The following is a 26,997-nucleotide window of genomic DNA, read 5'->3' on the forward strand; positions in this document are numbered from 1 at the left end:
GATGAGTAATCTCAGCAAGATAGCAATCTAGATCCAGGCTGTTGTCATTCAGCATTGTAGAAAGAAGGTGAAAAGGAATTTTGATTTCAGATAACATAGAATCCAAAACACTTTGAAATAGTGATATATCAATATTATCCCAATGCATATTCCAACACCACTGAGGCTTTCAACTGGTTTGTGGAATAAGCAAATTCATATGGAACTGTAAGTGTAATGGTCACTTGCTAACATACAAAAAGATACATCAACTATGAGACTTTGGAGTTCCAGGATATTCAAGAGGACAAAATCAAGATCAGATGCGGAATCAGAATGGTGGACTTAAGAGAAAGATTTAGTCTTTGAAAGTAAAATATGTTGCTTGGCATTGAAGAAGGGAAAAATGTGTGAAAGGAGCAGCACCATCTTTGAAGTCTGAGCTGAAGTGACCACATCTGACAAGTGATTTATTTGACAATTTAATTTTTTGCAGTAATTTTGACAGGGATGCACAGGCTGATGCATATTGCAGGCTAGATATACCATTGCAATAATTAGTTTGCATATAAAGGGATGCATATAACAGGGATGTTTCCCCAAAGACACTGAGGATCCTGTAAGTTCAGTTCATAAACATATACAAGACCAATAGAACCAAAATCAACTGCAAGGTATAGATGCCTAGATTAGAAACAACTGCATCTAAACTTCTTATTGACAGCAACTAATAAGCCACCAGATGGGTGGCCAGAAGTGTTAGCAGGTCTAATAAGAAATAAATGGCCTGAAGAAAGTTCTAGCATTGAAGAGATCTGCATTAAGCAAGTGTTCAGCTAAACACACAATATCATACTTAAATACCATATTCTCAAGAGTTCTTAGTTTCTTATAGGTGCCATTAATTTTCTGAAAAAAAAAGCAGAAACAATTTTATTGGACTGGAACCCATATTAACGTAAACAGTCTGATACCTCCTGTCACAGTTGCTATAATTACTAGTACATTTGCTGCATTTTGTTGGATTAGAACAGTCCTAGCAAAATGACCAAAGCCTTGACAACTGTGACATTGCTCTGGCTTCTTAATTGGCAACGTAACTCAAAACAAACCATATTAAATCGTGACTCTGTATTTAACAGCACGATCGTTCACCTTTCGATATGAATTTTAGCTGGACTGTCAATATATTACTAAATCTGGTTGCACTATACAAACTGCTAACAAGAATAGGTATTTGTGCAACATCTTAGTCTTGGTCTATCCTTGTGATGTTGCCATGTTCATGCCTCACTACCTTCACTTGAATATTTTGTATGTTTGGTATTGCACCAACAGTAGCAGCTGCTGATTGCTCGTCAGACATATGCACTACTATTTCGTCTTTTTTATTCACACTACACTGGACTTTATCAGTACAACCAAGTTTTTCCAAAAACTCGCATTGATTCGAATATTCAAGCTGCTCGGAACCTTGCTCAACACAACAGGAACAGAAAGTTGCACGGAATCTGGCACTGAGGGCCAGACTACAGGGCCTAGGGGTTATATTGAGGTTTCCTGCTTTTCAATGAGTGATTTAGCATCCTCACACAGGCATCTAAATGAGATGCAACAAATGTGCTTTGTTCATTTGGAATAGCTGGTCCGTCACAAGGATCAACTGTAGCAAGGAGGAGTAACTCCTCCTTACACACTAAAAAAAATACTCAAGAACTTCTGGAAATTTGCCGAAAATGTTGTGGTTGGATGCGAACCACTGTACCTTTCAAGAGCATTAAAGTTCAAGGCACTTTTACATATGCCCTGTAGCTACTTTATTGCATCTTTTGTAAAAAAAAAAAAAAAAAAAATTGCACCAATCTTTATAACTGTATATCGTTTCCAGTGTTCCACTAAAGAAAATTCAATACTGGACCCACATGTATAGAAACCACAATTTTTTGCGGGATTCCAAATTAATCATTAAGGTCCATAATCCACAAACATAGTCCATAAAAAATAGCCAGTCCCTTAGGTGAGAAAAATGAAATATACAAGAGAGTTGCAGTGAGTGTTGAAATGTTTGACCTCAAAGTAGATGGCCTTGAATAGAGCAATATAGATGGTATTGATCAAAAAGAAAACTTACAGCAAGACTTGGAGGGAATAAGAAAACACCAACACTCCAATAAACAGTAACTATAGTTACTAATAAAACAGGTAACAACATTGTATGAATAGAGCACAGTAACCTGCTGTGCAAAAAGTGGGGTAGCCAAGTAGCAATGCTACCTGGCAGTTTTAAAATTTGTTGGCAGATTTGGTCTGAAAATACCATTTTTACATATAAAAATACTTTTTGCTCAAGGAAAAGCTATCAAGACACAAGTTGTGCTCTGCCGTGCAAAAAGTGGGGTAGCTTAGCAGCAATGCTACTTGGCATTATTCAAATTTGCTAGCAGATTTTATCTGAAAACACCATTTTTACATACAAAAATACTTTTTGCATAAAGAAAAGCTGTCAAAACACAAGTTATGCTCTGCTGTTAAAAAATGTGGGGTAGCATTGTAGCAATGCTACTTGACAGTTTTCACGGCCTTGTAAAATTTGTTGACAGATTTTGTCTGAAAATATCAGTGGTTCCACTATCCCAAATTTTTGGGAATTTCCTCAAAAATCTGTCTTCTAAAAAAAACTGGTTCCCCAAAAATCCCCTTTCATTCAGGGTTGCCATCCCTAGTGACAATCTAGGGTTGCCATCCCTAGTGACATTCTATACCACCAACACTCAAGTTAACACTGTGTAAAACTCGAGAACAAACCGGTTTTATCTGTCTGCATTAATCAACAGTTAGCTCAGTGGAAAACAAGTGGCAGGTCACAAAATACATTGGAATTTTATAATTTGGGCTATATATTTGCACGTTAGAGGTGAGGGTTAGGTTACTTTAGGTCAGGTTACCAGCACCCCCCCCCCCCAATGTGCAAGTATATAGCCCAAATTTGTTTCTAAAGTATTGTATTTTCATCATGTTTGGTATTTTCATTAAGATTAACCTAACTTCACTTCTTGAGTGTTGGCAGTATAATACATAAGTACCGATTAAAGGAGTTGATCTTTTGCCAGGAATCTTCACAATTTAAAAATTTGTTGAATTTTGCTTCATTTAGTATGTAAAAATTAAGTACTTTTCTTTTTCCCTTGAGAATTTTATTTTGCATATAACCTTTAATCTTCATATATATTGCCCTCCTCCTCCTCCCCTCACCATTGCTACTCTGGTGCCCTCCTCCCTGCAATAATTTTGGTCAGGGCGTCCGTGCTTGATTGAGTTGTTCAACTGCAGTCTAGGATCTTTTTACGGTCTAGGGAAGTTGTTAAGTAAGTGAATGAAATTTTACGGAATAGATATCTGCTCAAATCAGGGCGTTAGAAATTTTTTTAAATGCCTAGGCCTACCTCCACAACTTCTAATGCTTCAGCAATTATTAACCCTGTATAAAGACTAATCCTGAGATAAAAGCAATAGAATTAAAAAAATTGTGGCAGAATTGGATTTGCCATTCAAAACTTCTCCTAAAAATAAACTTCTTACCGTAAAATTGCAGCCCCTCCCCTCTACTCCTTTTGATGAGACATAATTAAGCTATAGGTTATATTTAAATTCAGGGAATTGTTGATTCAAACGGAAGCGACCCCAAACCATGACTCATAAAAAATTGTATATTATTGCCAAAACTAAAAATTCGGTTATTATTTGCAGATTGTTTTCTTGTAAAGTTTTATATTATTTTTCAGACTTGTTTTTTTACAAATGCTACCTGATATCTGTGTTTAAAGACTATCAAACAGTTCGTGATAATGAGCTGTAAGTAACTCAACCAAACAGGAACCAAAACTCTAAAAACGAGCAACTACAAAACAAAAAAGAGCTGTTTTTGTTTTTGATATTCTTTTTTTTACCAGGTGATGTATCTCTTCTGAAATATCTCTTCTCTCGAGATGTATGTATCTCTTCTCACACTACTAACTTGTAAAACTTTTTCAAACTGAAAGCTCATTGACTTTCAATGTTGTTATGTGAAAATTTACTTTTAAATCATTGTCATCCTTTGTCCTTGCGGACAAGTTTTTACTTACTCCAGTTCTCTTCAACTGAATATTTGTCCAAATCTTGCACAAATAGCCAAATTTTCTCAAAACTGTTTGTTCGTCAGTGTAAAGAATCTTAAAAGGACTGGTAGCTATCATGGTGTACACACAGTTAAAGCAGGCAATGGGAAAGCTGGAACATGGAAGATTAGTAGCCTAAAACAGCCACACTGCAATGTAGCAGCAATTCTGTTTATTTTGGGGATTAGATTAGGGCAAAACTAATATCACAGCTTCATAATACCTGTGATTGCCAGGCTGCCAATCAATATTGTTCTCCCAGAAAATCAAATGCTGTTTTTTATAATTGTAGTATAGTGATCAATGAGTATTAAGCATGCAGTGGGGTATGCATTATTTTTATAATACCAATATCATTGGAGTGTACAACTCCATCCATAAAGTAACAGCAATAAGCTATATACAGTATACTTCAGACTTTGAATACTATATACCACTAGTAGTATTAGAGTAAATATGCTGCAGTACTTCTGATAGAGTGGTACATTTAAAATTATGAAGTATAATATTTATGGCTAGTATATGGCTTGCCACTGAATTAGATTACATTGTTAATATTTTGATTCAGAAAACTATTGATATTCATAACTGCAAGCTATACTAAGTTACATTTGTTACTTTTCTGCAAATTTTACGTATAAAAATACTTTTTGCCTAAAGCAAAGCTGTCAAAGCACAAGTTGTGCTGCAAAAGAGTTGGCAGCTTTTGGAATTCTGCTACTGGCAGCTTTGGAACTTTTTGCACACCTGACAGTAACCAATCATAACACAAACAGCAAATAAGTCAACCACCCAGTCAGTTTAGATCACTCTATATACATTTAGACAGTACAATCATTCTCTATCTCAACCATTATACAAAGCCGGACCAAGATGCAAGTGCTCCGGAGAACTTTAAAACATAAGCGACATTAGATTTTTTTACGGATAGACAATTCAAATTTCTCTTGAAAGCGAAACCTGGTTTCACCTATGTAACGCTAAATTTTAAAGAATCTAATTTAAATTGAATTTATTCCATTACATATATAAAAATCGGTAATTGGTAGTGTAATTTTATTATTAGATGTTTTTAGAAATTACAAGTAGGTTTCAAAGTCTCGAGTTGATTTCAAAGGCATTTTGAGAAATTTTCTGCCAAAATACGTGTTCCAGGGTAATATACAGTGAATTGTTGATGGACGAGAATATGGGAGGAGCTTTTATACGTGCCAAGTCTATAGTAGCCAAATATTACTGAGTCGTGATTATACTGTATATAATTTATATAAAGTGGTTTAGGTGCACTAGATGCTGTAATGATGACTATTATTGAGTAAATAGATGAAATTATAAATTTGCAAAAGAATTTTTGTGGAATGTGTGCACAGAATAATGTCTTTCAGAGTATCTTATCTATTTGAAGTAGACCTACTGCAATTATCCATAGGGCACAATATTTTACCAAATAAAGGTTATTTTGCAACTTGTGGTAAGGAGTGCTTTTTTGATTTAAACAGTAAATAGTTTCCACTGCCAAAGAGCAAGAATTACATGTAAAAATAGAAAAAAAAAAAATACAAATTCCAACAACCTATTCACAAAGGGAGTGGATGTGGGAACTCAGTGCTTTCAATAAGACCAATTGCTGAAATAACACTTTTGTGATGCAAAGTCCCAAACTCTGTCTTTGTTCAAGAGTTAATAATGGATTTGCTGGGTATATCTGCAGCAAATTTTTTAAATTTGCAGAATTATTGTAGAGAAGTTTGCTTAGATGGGCAATCTTTGTCTTTCTTTTCTTTTTTCAGAGTTATTTACCCAAGTTATATTTTGCGTTTTTTTAAAGAGTTGTATGTTTAAGCTGATACATATATATATATATATATATATATATATATATATATATATATATATATATATATATATATATATATATAACATATATATATATATATATATATATATATATATATATATATATATATATATATATATATATATATATATATATATATATATATATATATATATATATATATATATATATATATATATATATATATATATATATATATATATATATATATATATATATATATATATATATATATATATATATATATATATATATATATATATATATATATATATATATATATATATGTCAAAAGAGTTACAAACAACAAATACATACAAAAAGGCTCATATAGAGGAGAATAGTTTAATTGAAAATATAGAAGAAAGAATTTTGAAAAAAGTCAATATTAAAATAAATGATATTGATAAATAGTTTCCTTTCTTATATTGGACGATAAAACTTCATAAAAATCCACCAAAACCACGTTTTATTGCTGGGGCAGCAAGGTGTCCAACCAGAATGCGGCTACTGACCTATCTTTAATATTAGGAGTAATTAGAAATAAATTTAAGGCATATTGCTCCGGAATTAAAAAATTTTCTAACTTTAACCCATATTGGAGTGTTAATAACTCGTTACAAATGATAGATTCTTTGGCTAGTGTTTCAGCTAAAAGAGTCGATTCATTTGATTTTACTACTCTGTATACAAATTTGTCACTTAATTTAGTATTCGAAAAATTGAAAATGGTCATAAAAAAAACCTTTTCTTTTGTCTAATATCGGATTTTTGAAAATTGATACTTTTAATAAAAAAGCCCGAAGGACGAATTTTTTTAGAAGTACTGTTAATTCAAGATGTTATAGCTTGGATATGGTATGTGATTTATTGGAATTTGTTCTATTCAATACTTTTATAAGATTTAATGGTAATTTATATAAACAAACTATTGGCATTCCTATGGGTGGGAATGCCAGTCTATTCATAGCGGACTTGTTTTTAAGTCAATTAGAATACCGATATATGATAAATAAAAATAGCCCAAGCAATGTAAAATATAACCTTTCAAATAATAAAAGATATCTGGACGATCTCTTAGTAATATATTGTGCAGAGTTTATTGAGATTTCAAAAAATATTTATCCACAAGAGTTAATTCGGGAGCCTAGCTATGGGATAGGACACTCTGACCATTTCTTAGATTTAAATATTAATATTTCAGATTATAATAAATTAGTTTGTAAAAACGGATGATTTTAATTTTGAAGTAATTAATTTTCCATTCCTTGAAAGTAATATACATTCAAATATTACTTATTCAGCTTATTATTCCCAATTATTTAGGTATGCAAAAATATGCAGTAATTACACAGGTCTTAAAAATAGATGTAAAAAGCTGAGCGAAAAACTGATCTTGAGAGGTTTTTCTGCCAAAATAATTAGTTGGCAATTCAAAAAATTTAGTTTTATGTATCCTGAACTTTTAGGTGAATATACAAAAAATTATAAAGAAATACTGAATGATATTTTAATATAATTTTTCTTTCGCTTTTCTTTTTTGGGATTTTGAATTTGTAGACTGTTTTCAAACAAGCTTGAAGAACTTTAAATCTGTAATTGGTTCCGGATACCAATAAAAGACTTTTTTTTATAACTCACATCTGGACCAGTCTTCATTTGTTCCTGCATGGTCTTTGCTCAGTGACCTCTGGGATTTTATTAAGGAAACAATGAAACTCATTTTGTATGTAATTTTTAATAGCTTTACTAGTATGCATGTATTTCACAAGTTTTGCCTGGCATAGGGATACCATACAGATCTTAAGGTAGAGGCTCCACTGTGCCGGGTAAAGAAAGTAAAGCCTCGAAACCCGTTAAGGCAGGTGGTATTTCTTCTGATAAGCCCTAATGGAAGGTTCTACTTGGAAATACTCGTATTTCGCTAGATTTAAGGTGCTTTTGCTTGTAAATTTACAACGACTTACATTTATTGATGACGACTTGCTTGGATTTGGACATTTCTATTTGGTTGATGGTTCGGTTATACTGTTTGGTCCTAGGTAGTTGGATAGATGAGTAAGGTCAAAATCTCGTTCAAGTGCACATTTGTCTCAATTGCTGGATTAGGATGACAGTTTTTTTTTCTTCTTTTTTTTTACAACTGGATTTCTTGCAGGAAAAAATTTTATGGAGGATAGTGTTCAACTAGTGCTTGCAGCTAATACAGGTGCTGGATTATCAACAAGTGAAATAAGAAACCTGATTTTAGATTCTTCATTGAAATGCAGCTTTATCAGTACAAAACTGGTAAGTTTTTTACATTCCTTGAGACAGGAAAGAACAAAAGTAACCAACGTTTGCTTTTCTGAATCTCTCCATTAAAACAAAGTATCAGGGTGTTCCAGTATATTCAGCTCCTCAATGCTTATAACTTTGAAAGTGCAAATGGGAAGTTGGGCTGAAAATAAGTTCAGAAAATAATATGCAGTGTTGAGTTTTTGTCTGTTTTTAGGGCTTTAAGATTGTGAAATAAACCCTTCTAAATTTGAGATTCTTATCCATAGTAGTAAACATCTAAAAATTCCAAATCCTGTTATATTCTCTGAGGCAACCTGATTCTGAGCTAATAAGCTTACCTAAGCTATGGACAATTTGGTTCAGAGTTTAAAATTTAAGAATTTATTTAATGAAAGTTGGCTTGTTTTACCCTAATTAATTAACCTTAATTTGCAGTTCGAAGCAAATTAAGATCCATCGTGATCTGTTACATGCTCCATACTTGAGGATGTGAATAATTAAAACATTAAATGCATCCCACTGGTACTTCCAGGGAACACCATTCCATTCAACATCCAATGACTTTTTGAACACTTGATCATTGGGTGCTGAGACTTTTTTATTTGAGAGACTATTCCAGTGGTTTACTACACGACAGGAGAAAAACTGTTGTCGGTGTCGAGTTTTAACAGATGGTTTGAACAGCTTCTTTGAATGCCCCCTCCTGTCAGTGGCAATATTTAAGGAAATTGGCAAATTGATATGGTGCTGAAATGAATTATACCACATATAAGCTCATTTTTGCTCTGAGTCAGTCTTCAGCTTGAATTAAGTTGCTTTTGCACCACGTCACTAGAATTATTTAGCTTGGAAATAGTTTCAATTTTCACCAAGTCAAGATTTGGCTTGTTTTTGAACAGAGTCAAGACATATTTGCATTAAATCAGTCTGTAGCTTGGCCTTAGACTATTTACCAATTTCTACCTTGCTTTGCTATTAATAAATAAAATACTTTTTTAGGGTAAAAAATGAATAATGGCTGATGTACTACAGGCTCATTACAGGACACTAATTGAATTTTACAGTTAATGTGTGAACAATGGCAGCCAGGTAACAAGATCTTGCCTAGAAAAATTACAGGATTTTCCTTGTAAAATTAAGGTGTTGTTGCAAATATTAGCAAAATATTACCAAATAACATTCCAAAAACCCAAGTGAAAACCGCCAATTTGAAAATTCAGTAGCAAAATATAAACAAGCAGAAAGACTTAAAAAGTAACAATGTGAAGGAGGTAAATACTGTGCTGATTAACTAAAACCAAATTTCATCTGTATTTGGAAGCTTATGGGTATTTTAACCTGAAAAACGTCACAAGTATCAATTGAGTTTCATGAAAGTTTCTGGAGTGTATCTATAGACAAAATAATGGGCTGCAATAAGTTCTTTTGTCTCCACTCGTGGGAGAGAAATCATACTTTTATAGCCTTAGGAATATCATGGGTTTTCATAAGTTGGCTTCATATGACCTGTGACTGCAAACAGGTTTGCATTGTCACTTTGAGGAGTGACACCTCTGCCTGGAATCGTAACCTAGATAACTGCATATCATTGCACTTGATCTTGTGTACAGTAATAAAACATTTTTCCTGAGTTTTGTTTGTTCGGGTAGATTTTGTCCAGCAGTGTAATAAATATATTGATTTCTGTCTAAATTGGAAGGTTTAACAACCTGTTCCTAGGTTGGGAAGGTGTTCATACTAAGATTTTAGTAGCACAATCTATGACTAAAAAAAAGCAAAGTATAAGTCATAGTGGAAAATGTCACTGTTGGCAACACTGTAGTCACTATGATCAATCTTACATATAGTTACTGGAACGAATAGGCAATTTCCTGATATAAATATGGTATTGTTATTAGGGAATTTTGACACCCAGATTGTTACAAGTAAAGTAAGATAGTTTCGTAGTTTAGGGTGTCTTGTAAAAGGGAATAAAACAGCAATGAAAAAATACTACTGCTATTTTATAGGACTATACCCTTGTAATAACAAATAGAGTTTAAAAAAATTAATACTGGCAAAGAAATGACTTTTGGTCATAAAAAATTACTACTGCCAAAGCTAAGGTATGAGAAGGTTTTTCTATGCTTTTGGCTTCAACCCTTCTGCTACCCGTAATACTCAGAAGATTTGTTTTAAAATAAGTTCATGCTTGTCCCAACTTATAAAACATTCAAATGAGCTTTGAGTCCAGCTCAAATAAGGGTATCAGCTTGCTGAGGTGTACGTTAGGCACATATTTAGACCTTTTTTTGGTAATGAAGAGGAAAGAACTACAAAAATTTCTCCCATGACGTCGCAAGAACTTTATAATCCCAGTCACACAACCCTTGACACTGTCAACTTTTTGTCGTAAGCAATTTTCCCATAGAACGCCGAACTTGACCAAAGATTATTAATGAGGGGAAGTTTTAGGACCAGAGTACCGTCTTTTATTTTTCATTATTGATTTGTGATCAATCTTGCTAGGCACCTGGAGCGACATTCAATTAGCTTATGACCCAGAAGCGGGAAAACAGATAGTGACTGTTTGAAAAGTTTTATCTGTTTTCTTTGATACCCATTTATATTTTTTTTTGGATTTTCTGTTGTTCAGTTTTCTGAAAAAAAGAACAGTGTCCATGGCGAGTCACATGTCCACCTTGTACCAGCAATCATACAGATTTAAATTTCCTTTCTTTTTCCAGTTTGGAAAAGGTTCAGCCTATTCACCTTTTTTGTTCTAAAATGTCTCTTTCAAGAATGGACCATGTAAATAATTCAGAGCACTTTTCCCTGGGGTTGTTTGGTTTGTGTCACCCTTACAGCCACGTATTCTTTAGAACGTTTGACCATGAGTAGAATTTCAATATTAAAATTTGTATCCGATTCAATGGGAAAGGAAATGGGATTTACTGGGATGCTCAGGGGCATAAACGGTACAGGAGAGATGGCGTGCCCTCTTATTGCTTTTGGTTGCTCTAGAACCTTCAATCTCCGATTGAATAAGCCCCCTAAGTACCTACGACCGTTCATCCTGTATAAAGCAGACATAAATGAACAAAAACACAACAAACTCTCGATTATCCATGAGCTAATAATATTTGGCTTGCAAATGGTCTCCATTCCTCCAAAAAGCCAGATTAATTTTTGAAATAAAACTATGCGCATGTATGATATCAATATTTTTACTATGTGGCCTAAACAAATGCAACAATCCGATAATGACGTTTGCAGGAGCACTTCAAAAGAAGAAGCGCTAAGTAATAACATAAAATATAAATGATCACAATATCATAATTTATTGTAAATCACATCTGCTAAAACCAGTCAGATGTGAATTCCTGGTGTATTTCTTCAAATTTCAGATCATCCAAAAAATTTGCTTATGTTCGATTACTGCACCAGCCAATTCCATGGTACTCTCCTGAATCAAAGTATTGTGTTGACACTGATATGCTATTTCAAGAACCCTTCTAATAACTTCTTTGTTTCCAGGTAATTGATGAGTTTCATCTCAAGCATGCTGTTGCACTTGCTTTAAAGAACAGATCTAATTTGCAATTGAAGACTAAAAGTATTTATACCGAAATTCTGTATTGCCTCTCTCCTGATAGAAAGGTATGTCTAATGCCCGATCCACACTATAGACAAAGCTTGTCGATAAAATGGAAATACGCACGAAATCAATAACGTATCTCTTCCATAATTCTCTGAAAGGGGTTATCAGGGAATGGTTGTAAATCTTGTTTTTTTCTGCAAGTGCTACTATAGTATGGCTTTGACATAAAAAAGATTAGTACATTATAGGCTATTAAATTTATACGCTAATAGAATCTAATAATACAGGCTAGTAAATGACTAGATCACTTTTTTTGTAAAACGACACTACCATATGCAGAACTCCATAATATATCATCTGTCTTTTAAATTCGGCGAAGAGAAGAAATGATAGTATAATTTTGAAACTTCATAAAAGCAATCACTGTAAATTGCTTAGTATCATCCAAAAATTGCTGTTTTGCATAACAGCTATATTTTGTTTTTATTTATTTTTTTTAGATTTTTTTTTCCAACTTAGGAACGGCACTTGTCTTCTCATGGTTGCGGCATCAGACGCGACCTAGTAAAGAACGAACTCTAGCCCATAGCGACCGAAAATTTAAAATTCTTTTGTAAGAAAATTCTATTTCATCATGTCAAATAACATGAAAGTACTAACACATTAAAGATATGTAAAAAAAAAGGAGTACTGGGCACATTAGCTGTATTTCAAAATTTTAGTAGAACAGGCCGATCTCTTAAATATTTCAATTTCGTTTATTTGTATTTAGTCAGTTGGAAATCAGATTTTTATATAAGGAAAATAATGATAGATAGATTGATCAATAGATTTATTCACGCGAATGTATCTCAAACTTATTTTTGCATAGCGAAGTGTTACATCAAATGATGTTACATCATATAGTTTGTTATATTTAACGATGAATTTTGTTTAGTAAAACAGGTCTCCTTTATCTATTCTCTTTGTCCAGGTCCTGAACGATCTAGATAGCTCACGAGTTTGAAAAAAATCGTTTAGAGCCATAATTTTGGAAAAAATCATGTAGATGGCGTCACATTTATATACATTTCAAATTTACGTCATTTTCTCCCCGGGGGTGGTCGTATCATTTTTAGTATCTATGACTTATTACTCTGAAAAGCTAAGAAAAAGGCATCGGCCAAGAAACAGAAAAAATCACATTGAATTATAAACCAAAGTGTTGCACAAATTTACGGTTAGGAGACAAAACAGATTACAATGGAACGAAGGAACGTGTTATTTTAGCGTGCGTGAATCTGTGAAGGATAAACAGGAAGAAAAAAATTAAATTCACGCCAGAATTACCTAATATAATTGAAATTTCTGATTTTTCACACTATAATGAAGAAACATATTATTTTAGCGTCTGCAAAGATACACAGGAAGGAGGAAATGAATTCACGCCTGAATTTTTTAACAACCCTTGAATGGAATGAAGTTATTTTGTGTCTGTGAACGGGAAACAGGAAAGAGGAATTGAATCTATGCCAGAAAAAAAGATCATATGAGTGACTTCACATTTATAAACATATAAAGAGCAAAAATTATATCATTTTTTACACAGGGGAGGCTGTATCGATTTTAGTATCTATGACGCATGCAAAATTACAAAAGATGACAAATGAATCCAAACAGCTAAAGGAAAAGGCATGGACAAGAAAAAGCAAAAATCACATTGAAATGCAAACGAAAACGCTGCGTAACGAAATCTGCGGTTGGAAGAAAAAGCAAAATAACAATGGAACGAAGGAACGTGTTAATGTTGCGTGTGTGAGTCTGTTAAGGATAAACAGGAAGGAGGAATTGGTTTTTAGTATCTATGAGACTCGCAAAATTATACTACATGACCAATGACTCTGAACAGCTGCAGAAACATGGAACGAGAAACAGCAAAATCACATTGGATTGCAAAAGAAAATGTAGCTTAAAACTAAAGAATAAGACGATAACAATTCTATTGCGTAATTTAGATATTTCAGAAGTTAAAATTGAATAAAGAACGCGCTATTTTAGCGCCTGTAAAGAATAAACAGGAAGGAGGATTTGAATTCACGCAGAATTTCTTAATTCGACTTAAATTGCTGATTTGCCACCCGAGGATTTGAAACTAAAGAATAAAGCGATTAGTATGTCAATGCGTAATTTTGATATTTCAGAGGTAATAGGCATTGGGACAGTCCTGTTTGCTACTGAATCAAATAACAACGCAATTAGAGCAAAAATATAATGACTAGGGAAAATCCAGGAAAGTTTTTTTTGGTATCTATGACGTTATACGAAATTATACATGATTTTGAATGTATCCGAACAGCTAAAGCAAATGTATGGAAAATTGTCTGAGGTAATGATGCAGGAAAATGAAGCGTAAACGAGATCTCCGGCTATAAGACATGCAACTTCAAGCATCACAATGAATCCTAAATGAAAATAATGGACAAAGTGGTTGGAAGATAAGCGACAGGGATGATCACATCGAGTCGTAATCAAAATCTGTGGTTAGAAGAGAAGCAACGGTGAGAATCACAACGAGTGCCAGGAGAAAATAAATCACTAATATATAAAATGGCTGACTTTTTGGTGCAACAACAGAAAGGAGGATTTGAATTCACGCCAGAATTTTTAATTCAAATGAGGTTGCAGATTTGACACCTCATGACTTACACTAAAGAATAACGTGACGATTATGCTAATGCGTAATTAGAGAATCAAATATATACAGACCTGCCGCGTGCCTGTGCCTGGGTGAAGCCCTTGCTCCCGGGACTATATTAATCGAAAAATAGTAACCATTCTTGAATCAGGTTTGATTGGCGATTTTCCCTCGCTTAACTTTTTTTTTTAAAGTGCTTTTTAAATTTTTTGTCACTATGGGCTAGAGTTCATTCTTTACTAGGTTGTGCCGGATACTGTAACCATGATTTGGAAGAATGTGTTAGTGTGAAATTTCAGGGCGAGTGCCTCCTTTGTGACATCATCCCTTTATGCAAACATATTTTTTTAATCGTGTACTCATCACACACAGCAAAAAGCCCTCGGCCTTTTCTTAGTTCCAAGTTGAAATAGTAATAAAACGAACCACAAGGAATAAGGCTGTGGAGTCACTCAAACGTGACGTCGTACCCGAGAGAAGCAACTTTTCAAAAAATGCTTATGCTACATCATCTTTTATATGAAGCTGCAGTTTTTGTCAAAAATTGTATTTTATTTTAATGTCAACTTTTGGTACTTACTTTTGATTTATTATTTTTACAACTTTTGTAAAGCAGAAGATATAGCAATTTCCCTTCAAATGAATCCTTAGATGTCTCTGATGTTTCATTGCCCAACTAGCGGCGACAGAGAAAAAGGTTGGATAGTAAAAAAAAGGAAACTTATCACTGATTCCGATGCGAAAGAAAGAATTTCCTTGTTACTGAACATAAAAGTCTGTAATTCTCCTATATGGGTTTCCGGCTATGAAAATTCCAATGGGGTAGTGTTCTTTTCGATCTGACACTATTTTGTGGAGTTTCAGGCTGAATGTTGAAATTACTATTTTTTTTTTTCGGAATAAGCTTTTACCATTAAAATTAATTGAAATAAGTTGCAATTCTGGAATTAGCTTCAAATGGCGATTCTTCCTTACTAGACAGTTTTTTTTTCAAAACATATTCTCCAATTTTCGATTTGGTGATTGGTTTTTGATAGGTTGCTACAGAAGCAGCAACTATGATTTTAAAATGTTTTCTAGTAATCTAAACTGCTCAGTCACAAAAAAATGTGACTTTGCATAAATAAATTAGTTTCGTTGATTTGTTCGCTGAAATGCTCATTACTAAAATTGAGTCTTGTTAAGATACAATGAGATATGTCTTTTAGGCTAAGATTAATAGTTTCTCGAAAAAAAAAAAAAAAAAAACACCGCGAGTTGGCTTTGAGGAAGGCTGTAAAAAAAGGTAGCTGGTTAAAAAAAGGAATTTTCAAAAGAGCAAAAACGCAAGGTCAAAATTACAAGGGGTCCAAAAGCTGTAAAGTTGCTTTGCCATGAAGTATATATGACGAAGAAATGTGTATTCAAATACAACTTTTGTTTAACCATATTTTAAGATTATTTCTGGTTGGCATAGAACACTAAACCAATGGGTGGGGTTGGTAAACTCGCTAAAACGGTTGTTAATACCAAAATTTAGTCATGCCCACGGCATGTTTTGTTTTTACGCTAAGTATAGCGTAATGCTGTTGATATTGGATATTGATATTATATTATATAATATAATTTGATATTGTTGATATTGATATTATAAATGTAAGTTGATTTGGAAGAAGGCTATAAAATAAAATGTGCCGAGAAAAATATTTGTTAAGAATGAAAAAAAGGAATTTGGATATAGCCTTGAAAAATCATTTTGTGTATCCGTGGTTTCCACCCGATATTTCCAGTAAAAATGACAAAGCATACCTTGAAGCCCAAGAGTGGTTTTGCCATAAAACTTGGAAAATATTATCTAGCTAAATGACAAAAAAATTACTTTTTATCCAAATGCACATTTTAACACCTTCTGTTTAGAATAGGTATTAGGTATCAGGGAGATACCCATGGTCAGTGTTGTAAAATTAACGTAAAATAAAAACTCCGTAAGTAAAATTGGTAAAATAAGGCAAAATAAGGTACTCCCTAGGAAATACAGGGTAAAATTGGTGTGTTAGAGTTGCCCTGTAGCTACAAGATCAGTTGAGCATTTCTTTTCCAGCATCACTTTCAGCTTTTAATGAAATTTTTCAATGATTCCGAATTTTCTTGGTTTAAAAAAGGTAACGCCCCTTCATCTGGAGTTTCATCAACTGAATTAACTGTCTAGTTTATTCCTTTGGTAATCTTGTGCCTAGAGTAATATCTCAGCAATTGGACAGTGCCTGATTTCAGATTTCTATTTTGTACATAAAAATATATATATATATATATATATATATATATATATATATATATATATATATATATATATATATATATATATATATAAAAAAAAAAAAAAAATATATATATATATATATATATATATATATATATATATATATATATATATATATATATATATATATATATATTTACTTTTATTTAAGAGTAAAATCATATTATTCATTTTTTTCTACATTTAAATCTAAGAAATGTTAACGTAACAGCCTTAAACAGCCGCATTCAGTCACATTCCTCATATTACATACATGTTATTTTTCATTTATTTATAAAAGTACCAAATACATGTAAAACAGAAGTTTGTAACACTTTGATTAGTTAAGCACTGGGTAATAATAGCGGAACATTCAGTCACTTTCACAGTCATTAAGACTGTCTTCAACAGGATTTGCTTGCAAATCTAGCTCCATTCCTTCAGACTTAGATTCTGGTTCAAGTGACCGTGCCTGTTCTGAAGCACCCCCCCCCCTAAAAAAGGAACAAAAGTCCTGGACATGGCCCTAAGGATTATATATCATTTTATACCTCCACCCTCCCATCGTCTCTCCCTTAGGTAATGCAATACGATTGCTCCTGACTTAACCAGGAGAGTAGAATTTTCATTTTCCCTTCTAATAAAAGTCCGGAATTATCCAAGGGAGAAATAGGGAGCAATTTTCCGTGGTGAGGGCGGAATATTCCGTGGAGGTATTTTCCGAGGGAGGGCAAACGCCAGCTCCCGGGGAAAAGACGGCATGAGTACAATATTTCTCTGAGATGTGGAATTTAAAATCAAAATGAGGATATTGAATCTGCTTTGGCCCTCTACATTATCGAAAATCAAGACCTTGTGGTTCTTTTTGATGAGGAAACTTTAATATTTGAAGCAAATGGCTTCCCACATTCTTTTAGGAAGGCAATTGAAATTTGAAAAAAATCCATAAATAGAGACTTTGCTCTAAATAGAGATACCGGAGATATTCCTATAAACCATAATTTTGAATAAATCCATAAATTTGAAAAATCCACAGAATCATCATTTATAGTAACTGCAACTGCAAATCTTTCGGTTTTTGGGTCTTCTTTTAGATATTGTGTTGGATAAATAACTGATTGTGTTGGATAAATAACTGACTACAGTTGGAATAATATGTGGCTTATATAAGAGGAATGACGTCATAAGATGTCGACGTATATGACGTCAGTGTATTTTTTTACGTGCATAACGTCGTTGTAATTTTTGATACCATGACTTACATGACGTCATTGTATTTTTTACGTCCATTACGTCATTGTAATTTTTACTACATGACGTCATTTGCAAAAAACAAAATTAAGGTTCGTAACGGTTTTTCTTAGACTTCTGACTTATTTAGGTCTATTTTTATGCGAAAAGATCCCAATATACCAATTTTCCCGAAAAATATAGAGCCGTTTTCAAGAAACAGAATAAATATATACATACACAATTATTGCTCACATATAAAGATAGTATATATATTGCACACTAAAATTTTCTTGCCTGAAAAAACAATCTACATAGGTCACGACTGTGGGAAAATTTGTTTTTCCCCCAGGGATGATCGTATCGAACCTCTGGTTCTACTGATGGCGTCATGACACCATGCGAACCTCCCATTAAAAATAGTCAAATACACGTCAATATACGAAATCCAGTTGAAGAAAAGTTTGTCCAAGAACCTGGACCATCCAAAGCGACAAGACCAATCCGAACAACTAGTGAAAAAGACATGGAAAAAGTATGAGATAATGATGTTACTTTCAATCCCAATGAAATGAATTTCAATCCCCAGAATATTTTGAAGACATGCGACAAAGAACATCACAACGAATCGCAAACGAAAAGAAGCGCAATGAAATATGTCGTTAGAAAACATGTGACAACGAGTATCTCAACGGATCGCAAATGAAAATGTTGCACACCGAAATCTTCGGTTAGATGAAGCAACGGCGAGAATCATAGCGCATCGCAATCGAAAATGATGCAAATGTCCAGAATTCAATGAAACGGAATTCCAGGCAATCAATATCGAATATAATGTCAACATAAAAAATCAATTTGAAGAAATTTTTGCTTAAACCATCCAATGCCACAAGACCAATCCGAACGGCTAAAACAAAAGGCATAGAAAAAGTTCTGAGGTATGGTGATACTGAATGGTTCTATATCGAATGGCAACGAATCAGACAAATTGGACGGCAACAACTCAGAGTCTAGCACTAGCCTATAAAGATGTCATAAACTATGGAAGTGTTATTTGCAAATTAAGGTACCCGTAAATGTTGCCCGTATTCATTGTGGAGCCCCCCAACTCATGTTTTGCTTCAGCTTCATTCGACGTAAGCGACGATCAGACCATCAATAGTCGTAATATTTTTAGCTTCAAAGCAGCTGGACAAGTTTATCACAAAGTTAATATGACGGCATACCCCACACAAACCACACGATGGGATTCCAAACCACCTTTATATGGGTGAATGTACTTATTTGATCCTGATAATCCTGTTGACGAACGCCTTGGACATCCTCTAAATTACGGAATCAACCGTTAATTAATTGTCTGTAGGAGGAAATATTGCGAGTTCAAGTACAATTAGGTCAATTTCCACTTTGACCAGTGTTTGCGATGACTGTACGTAAATCACAAGGACAAACTTCGAATTCGTTGGTGCCGACCTCCGTACACCTCTCTTTAATCAACGCATGTTTTACGCAGGTTTAACCACTGTTTTTATGGGAATTTCGCATAATTTCATTGTCATGACATCGTGCACACCAAGGATATACATACCAGTACCAGGGGCCGAGCGAAGCTTCATATGCATTTCTTATCTTTCTGTTTCCTTTATATGTATAAAATGTATGTGCTTCTAATTTATTTGAATTTTTACTTTTTCAGATTGGTAATGCGCTAAAAACTTTTGGACTTTCGGATAACGCCGAATATGTTTTGATAGCAACTGTAGATGACCCAACAGGAGAAAACTTGAAGAAAAGCATAGAAGTAATTAAATGGGAAATTATTGACATAGCAAGTCTACCTTTGCACAGTGACTTAAAGCTAATTACTAAGTATTATAAAGTGAAGCCGAATGAACTGACTGTTGGATCTTTGCGCGAAGCTGTTGTGAATCGAATGTCTTGCAAGGAACTATTTAATTTTTTAAATAGTAAAGATGAAGATCATTATATTTGGAAGTTGGGCCTTTCTAAAGTGAAGCCGAATGAACTGACTGTTGGATCTTTGCGCGAAGCTGTTGTGAATCGAATGTCTTGCAAGGAACTATTTAATTTTTAAATAGTAAAGATGAAGATCATTATATTTGGAAGTTTGTTTTTGCTTCTAATCAATGAATATTTGATATATTATGTGGTTTTGTGGAGGTGTGACTGGCCGTCCAATACTGAAAATAAGTTAAGAGTAATGATGTTGGCTGATACACATTTACTTGGTTCCCGGCTGGGTCACTGGTGGGATAAACTGAGAAGGGAGTGGCAAATGCACAGATCCTTTCAATCAGCAATTAATTTGTTTCACCCCCAAGTTATTTTCTTTTTGGGGGATGTTTTTGATGAAGGAAAATGGTGCCCTGACGAAGAGTTTGAATACTATATTAGGCGTTTTAATTCGCTATTTTATGTCCCGCAGGAAATCAGGATTGAGGTGGTTGCTGGTAATCATGATATTGGGTTTCATTATGCAGTTACACCTTATTTGACAAAGAGATTTGAAACTGCTTTCAATAAAAAAGGGGTAGATTTGATCTCAATAGAAGGGAACCACTTTGTTCTGGTAAACAGTGTTGCCATGGAAGGAGATGAATGCAGGATGTGCACTTCTGCAGAACGGGAATTGCGTAAATTGGGTAAAGCCTTCCGATGTTTGAAAGAAAATTTGAACTGCAAAGAAGCTCAAGAGTTATTCATCGATAGCTATTCACCCCCTATTCTCCTCCAGCATTACCCACTTTTTCGGGAGTCGGATAAAATCTGCGAAGGATCAGATGTTGCATTAGGGGATGAAAAACTTGTGAAATTCCGTGAAAAATGGGACTGTTTAAGCCGTGAAGCTACGGAACTTTTGTTGCATGAAATACAGCCTCGATTTGTTTTTAGTGGACATACACATCATGGATGTAATGTTACTCATTTGGCTAATATTTCTGAATGGAGCGTTGCTTCTTTCAGCTGGCGGAATAGAAACGATCCTAATTTTTTACTTTTGACAATTAGCCCCAAGAGTATTGATATAAACAAATGCTTCATGCCAAGGGAATCAACTGTAATATACATTTATGTATTCGGACTTGTGCTTATTTTGTTTGTTCAAGTTTGGCAATGGGTAAACAAATATCTGGAAAATTATAAGAAAAGTGCCTGAACTCAATAAAGGCAAGGGGGTTTTCTTTTTGAGCAATGCTTCAAACCTTCTGTAAACAAATAAAATTGTCTATGAATTTTGTCTAGTTTCTACTTATTAATGTTCAATTCAGCTTCAGCCTATCGATCAGTTGTGCTTCAACTTTCACTTTCTATTAAACGCGTTCAACATACAGATCAATCTTAAACCTTCACAGCAATAATATGCAAGAATATTAATGTTGTTTTTAAACCACGGAAATTAAGGTAGAATTAGAGAAATCCTCATTTTCCCATCTTAATTTTCCCTAATATATCTTTCAATGATAACAGCACGGAGCGCTGTGAAGTGCAGCAAAGACTCAAACAAATCCTCATAAGAGTCGGCCGAGTAACTAAAAAAGCTGATTAAAAGTGCTCATTTCAAACATATTAAAACCAGTCTATTTCTGTGTGCTGAAGGGGTCGATAGAGTTGTTATTTTACTTCAAAATTTTGGATTATCAAGAGCTGAATCATCCAGGTACACAGGAATCTATTGTATGGGGAGGAAATTCTTTTTACAACGGCATAAAAGAAAAGAACAAAAGCGTATCGTACAAGTGCTTTCGTTGGGACGCAAGCCAAATTTTTGCTCCCTTAATTTCGGCAAATCTTTCCTGTCGTCGGCAATTCTTGCAATTTTTAGAGTCGGAGCATCGGGCTGTTACTTCATCTGTAATTCCAGGATTCTACTGATCCTGGTGCATTAAATAATATGTGATTACTGCTTTTTTGGTTATTCCATAAATTATAGAAGGGAAAGAAGTTCTTGAATAAAGATTTTGAAATACAAAATAATTTCTGTATGTATTTCTTTTTTACAAAAGGAACTCTATAAAATTTTAGAGCATAACAACAGCAAACATTGTATGTTGCAAAACAGTGAAATGGAGTCGTTATCCAATATATGATATAATATATATATATATATATATATATATATATATATATATATATATATATATATATATATATATATATATATATATATATGTATATATATATGTATATATATATATATATATATATATATATATATATATATATATATATATATATATATATATATAGTTCCGGGAACCGAGACGCGGCAGATTTCTGTATATGGATTTTCATTGTTCGATCTCATCGCGAAAATCAAATCGTCGATAGCCGTTATGTTTAATGTTTTCAGCTTCAAAGTAGCCGGAAAATTTATGACAAAATCAATATAACAGCACATCCATCACAAGCCACTGAAGGTGATTTTGAACCAATTTCATATGGTCAAATGTACTTTTTACATCCTAATGAAGCTATTGAAGAACGCCTTGCACATCCTTTGACTTATTGGATCTTTCGTAACCCACAAAGCTGTAGAAATTGCTAAAGTGGAAGTTTTCCTACTTGACGAAACACCGATGTTACCCAAGTATTGTATACGAAATATGGATCAGTTGTTGTGGTCCACCGCAAATCCAAACTTGCCATTTGGAGGGAAATTTCTGGTTGCTGGGGTGATTTCCGTCAGTACTTACCTTTTCAACTCTGAAGTAACCGCAGTGAAACACATGATTTGTCAATAAGAAAAGTCATCTTTGGAAGTATTTCAAACATTTTTTCTTAGCAAAAAATAAGCAGGTCGATCCTGAACAAGAAGCATTTGCAAAATACATCCTGGACCTGGGAAATGGAAATCTTCCTGAAATTGACTTCAATGAAATCGGATTACCGGAAGATATGATTTTCAGTGGTATTTTAATTTAGGAAGTATTTGGAGAATCTTTGGCAATCAAAATTTCGCTTTAATGAAGCTTGAACAGTAGTTGCACAGTTAAGATGACTCATCCCTGTTAAAAATACATTTTTGGACGCCAGCTTTACGTTACACCCTATGACGGCTAGGATTGGCTGCTTGCCGTCAGTTGTACCATGGGTGATTTTTAACCTTTGTCTCGGGACAACAGCTATTTTTTTAGTTTTGTTCAGTGTTTCGGGTTCTACTTATTTTGGAAGTAAAATACTTACTTTTCGATTCTCCTACTTCCAAATGATAAACTCTACTTACCTAAACTTTCTAATCGTTTCTCGGAATTCTCTCCCCTGAACCTTTTGACTTTCTTTCCAACAAACTAATAAAGGTCTGCCGGAGCACTGATTAGGGTTGCCAACTGCCGACTTCTCAAAAGAGTGCAAATCAAGGCCCACAAAGAGGGATTTTTGCTTAAAAAGAGTGCAAGCCAAAAATGTGCGCGCTGGGCGTAATTAGAAGCTATCCTGCAATCATCAAACATTTAGTCCTTGAATTTTTCAAATGTATTTTAGATTAAGTCAGGAGGGCTCCCTACTTAAATGAACCACTAATAATGAATTACATAATCATTCTCGTTCTTTTCATAGCTAAAAGGTAATATCTGCTAGAAATTTGTACGTGTTGATTTTGATCTCTTGGAACTTTAACTGAACTATAGTTGACATTATAAGATATTTAGATAAAGTTTTGTCTCCAATTGTTCAAATCCACTGACAGAAACATTTGAAGTCCAAGTAACTAGTCATGAACTATAGCTGACTTCACTGTAGTCAAGTCAAGCACCGTACTGCAAGAGGAAATAAATTTGATCAACACATTCTTAGTAACACAAAATAATTCTTGGGACCCATCCAAAACAAATTCTTTGGCCTCTGACTGGTAAGATAAGATTATTTTTTTTTTTTTTGACATTTCTTTGTCACAAAAACGATCGGAAGGGGTCACAATTTTAAGAAAGAATTCGTATTTTTCGCAGGAAGGTTGTATCGAACCTAACTTGTAACTGGGAAAATGTGTTTTTTATAACCAACATTGGTAAAATAGTTTTAGAATACCACTCGATCGCCACCGTTTTTATTTTCACACTTCCACACCGTTTAATATATAATCTTTGTAAGAAGAAAGAAAAAAAAGGGGCTGCTGCTTGCATATCTCAAATAGCTAATTTTTACTGAAATGGATTTTTCTATTAAACAGTTCTATCGTAACAGTTCCGTGTTCCGTGTCCGTGAAGAAAAAAAAAATTCAAAAAACAATGCAGTTCAGGTGGATTTATGTGCTTTTTGATTTTCTCATTATAGGAGATATGTACGAGTCAGCCACCTTCTGCTCAATTCCCATTTCGCAATGAAAGTGTAAAGCATTAAGTTGTGTTTCTGTGTTCTCCAAGTATATTTAAAAAAAGAATACAGGTATGAAGGAATGTATTTACGTGTTTCTCACTAATCACATGCACACTGTGACTGATAGCGTTGAACGCACGGAATCTAAAGCTTGCAGTAACATCACATTTTCCATATATAGTTCTTGGACAACACTTTCAGCAGCAACTAACTTCTCAGTCTGAAAAGACAAAAAGTAAAAAAAAAATGATAAGGACATAACTTTTCAGATTAGGACAATTAGTAGTTAAAAAGAGGCTGTTCCATGTCCATTATTTTGATTTTAAAAAGATAAGGCAACTGAATTAATGAAACAGTATTGACCTGGATTCATTAATGCTTACTTCAAAAAAAAAGAGAAACAAATAATTTAAACTTTTGAGTCCAAAAATTTCAGACGGTAGGCTATGCTTTTTTTCATTAGTATTATCACTTCAATTGTATAAAAAAAAAACAATTCTTCAATTGTCTAAAAAGAAATAAGTTTAAAAGTTATTGCAGACGTCTCTCTAGTAGTAAGGTAGGCAGGAGGTACCAGATTCAAACTCGATACATGAGCTCCTGTATGTTAAAATTTTTTACTAATGTCAAACTTACTCTAAGTATTTTTCAATAAGTATTTAGGCAGTTTTACCAGGAAAAGATCTTTCAATGTCCAGAAGCTACGAACCAACCCTAAAACTTTTTTTTATAGGAAATTAACCTCCATATTCTTAGTAAGATAATGACACACAATATAACCTATAAAAGAAAATTACTATTACTACTACTAACAACTCACCGAAGCACCAAGCCGCCTGAGGCCGACACAGCTGAGCACGTTCCTCCTCCATCCCAATCTATTCAAAGCCTCCCTTTTTACACCCTCCCACAAAGTTCCCATTTCCTAAATCTTTCTTTATGACGTCCTCCCACCCCAGACGAGGACGACCTGCTTTCCGTTTAGCTCTATACGGTTGGTCGAAAAAAACAATCTTCGGCAATTCTTCATCCGCACAACGTGCCCTAACCATTTCAACCTTTCTTTCATTATAGCCCTAGAGAGCGGTATTGAACCACGTTTTTCGTACAGCCTATTGTTTGAAATACGGTCAGTCATCCGGGTACCCCGAACAATCCTTAAGCAATTTCTCTGGAATACATCTAGCAATTCTTCATCCGCTTTTCGAAGCGCCCATGCTTCAGAGCCATATTTGACTACTGTCATCACTGTAGCTTCTAATATTCTAATCTTGGTTTGCAGACATGTCTTCCTATTCTTCCAAACTTTTTTTAATTGTGGAAAAACACCTTCTTGGCTTCATACTTTTAACATCTTCACTGCTCCCACCATCTTTACTAATATTACTACCAAGGTAAGTGAAGCTGCCCATCTGATCAATATTTTTATTACCCAACTTCACCTTTTCATCTTCACTTATTCCTAGCCTTAGTTACTTAGTCGTCTCAACATTAATTCTCAAACCTATTCTAGCAACCTGAACTCACAAAACCTCTAAAAGTTCATTCATTTTGCTCACACTTTCCTCTAGGATGCTTAAATCATCAGCATAACCTAAGTCCATGAGACTTTTCCTTCCCCATTTGATTCCGTGGTCTCCCATTGCCTTTCCTGTGCTCCTTAATACAAAATCCATCAAAAAATTCCATATAAAGGGAGATACAACACAGCCCGGCTTAACTCCTGATTTAATACAAAACCAGCTGCTAACCTCATTTCCTACCTTAACCGCAGCCGTGTTATTCTCGTTCATAGCACTAATCACTTGAATGTATTTGTCTGGTATACCATACAAGGATAAAACCTTTGCTATAGCTCTTCTATCAACAGAATCAAACGCTTGCTCATAATCTATAAAACTAAGGACAAAATGTATTTGACAACTGAGGCAATTCTCAATTATTAACCTAAGAGTGAAAACTTGGTCGACGCATCCTCTACCTTTTCTAAAACCCCACTGTTCTTGTCTTTAAACTTTGTCTACGGCATCTCTCAGTCTAAAACGTAGCATATTACTAAGTAATTTGCTACCTACAGAGACCAGACTAATGCCTCGATAATTACCACAATCACTTTTGTCAGCTTTCTTATAAAGTGGCTTAGTTAAGGTTTTCCTAAAATCATTTGGTACTTCCCCTTTTTCAAAAATCATATTCATAGTCTTCAGTAACTTGTTTCTAACCTCAGAGCCACCATATTTAAGAAACTCATTTACTACCCTATCAGCACCTGAAGCCTTATTATTTTTTAATCCTTTTAGTACTGTCGTTAATTTTTCCTCGCAAAACAAATCTTCCCTCACATCCAAAGTATCACAAACTTGTTTATTTTCCTCTATATCTTTACCTAAAACTCTATCTCGGTTTAGCAAATTCTCGAAATGTTCTGCCCATCTCTCTTTAATTCTTTCCTTATCGCTAATTGTGGCCTCAATTCTATCTTTAACTATGGCAAGTCCAGATTGACTACTCCCTCTCAATTTATTGACATGCCAGTACAATATTTTACTATTATGCCGTCTAGCTGCATCTTCCAGGTCCTCGGTAATTTTATCCATGGCCTCCATTACACATCTCCTTAGTTCATAT

General features: G+C 34.0%; 3 protein-coding genes across 10 annotated transcripts in view; 2 read left to right on the forward strand and 1 right to left on the reverse strand.

The window, feature by feature from the left end:
- The window catches only part of LOC148956523 (EKC/KEOPS complex subunit TPRKB-like), a 36,040-nt gene extending 15,909 nt beyond the window's left edge, over positions 1–20,131 (forward strand). Inside the window, exons 2-4 of the mRNA XM_089085749.1 lie at positions 8,153–8,283; positions 11,791–11,913; positions 19,733–20,131. Of these exons, the coding sequence (XP_088941875.1) occupies positions 8,164–8,283; positions 11,791–11,913; positions 19,733–20,131 (642 nt within the window). The 5' untranslated portion in view covers positions 8,153–8,163. The remainder of the gene's footprint in view (positions 1–8,152; positions 8,284–11,790; positions 11,914–19,732) is intronic.
- Positions 20,132–20,140: 9 nt separating this feature from the next.
- On the forward strand, positions 20,141–21,386 carry PGAP5 (Per1-like protein PGAP5). The gene has a single exon (XM_089085736.1). The coding sequence runs from the start codon at positions 20,141–20,143 to the stop codon at positions 21,212–21,214; it is 1,074 nt and encodes a 357-aa protein (XP_088941862.1). The 3' UTR covers positions 21,215–21,386.
- A 3,014-nt stretch (positions 21,387–24,400) lies between these two features.
- The window catches only part of LOC148956525 (uncharacterized), a 161,671-nt gene continuing 159,074 nt past the window's right edge, over positions 24,401–26,997 (reverse strand). For all 8 annotated transcript variants that reach the window (XM_089085779.1, XM_089085801.1, XM_089085762.1 and 5 more), the window contains one exon: positions 24,401–24,589. In XM_089085779.1, coding sequence (XP_088941905.1) covers positions 24,473–24,589 — 117 coding nt within the window. In that variant the 3' untranslated portion in view covers positions 24,401–24,472. The remainder of the gene's footprint in view (positions 24,590–26,997) is intronic.

Source organism: Artemia sp. Qi Xiang Cuo, chromosome 1 (genome assembly GCF_049724085.1).
Source record: "Artemia sp. Qi Xiang Cuo chromosome 1, ASM4972408v1, whole genome shotgun sequence".
NCBI classification, from domain to species: domain Eukaryota; kingdom Metazoa; phylum Arthropoda; class Branchiopoda; order Anostraca; family Artemiidae; genus Artemia; species Artemia sp. Qi Xiang Cuo.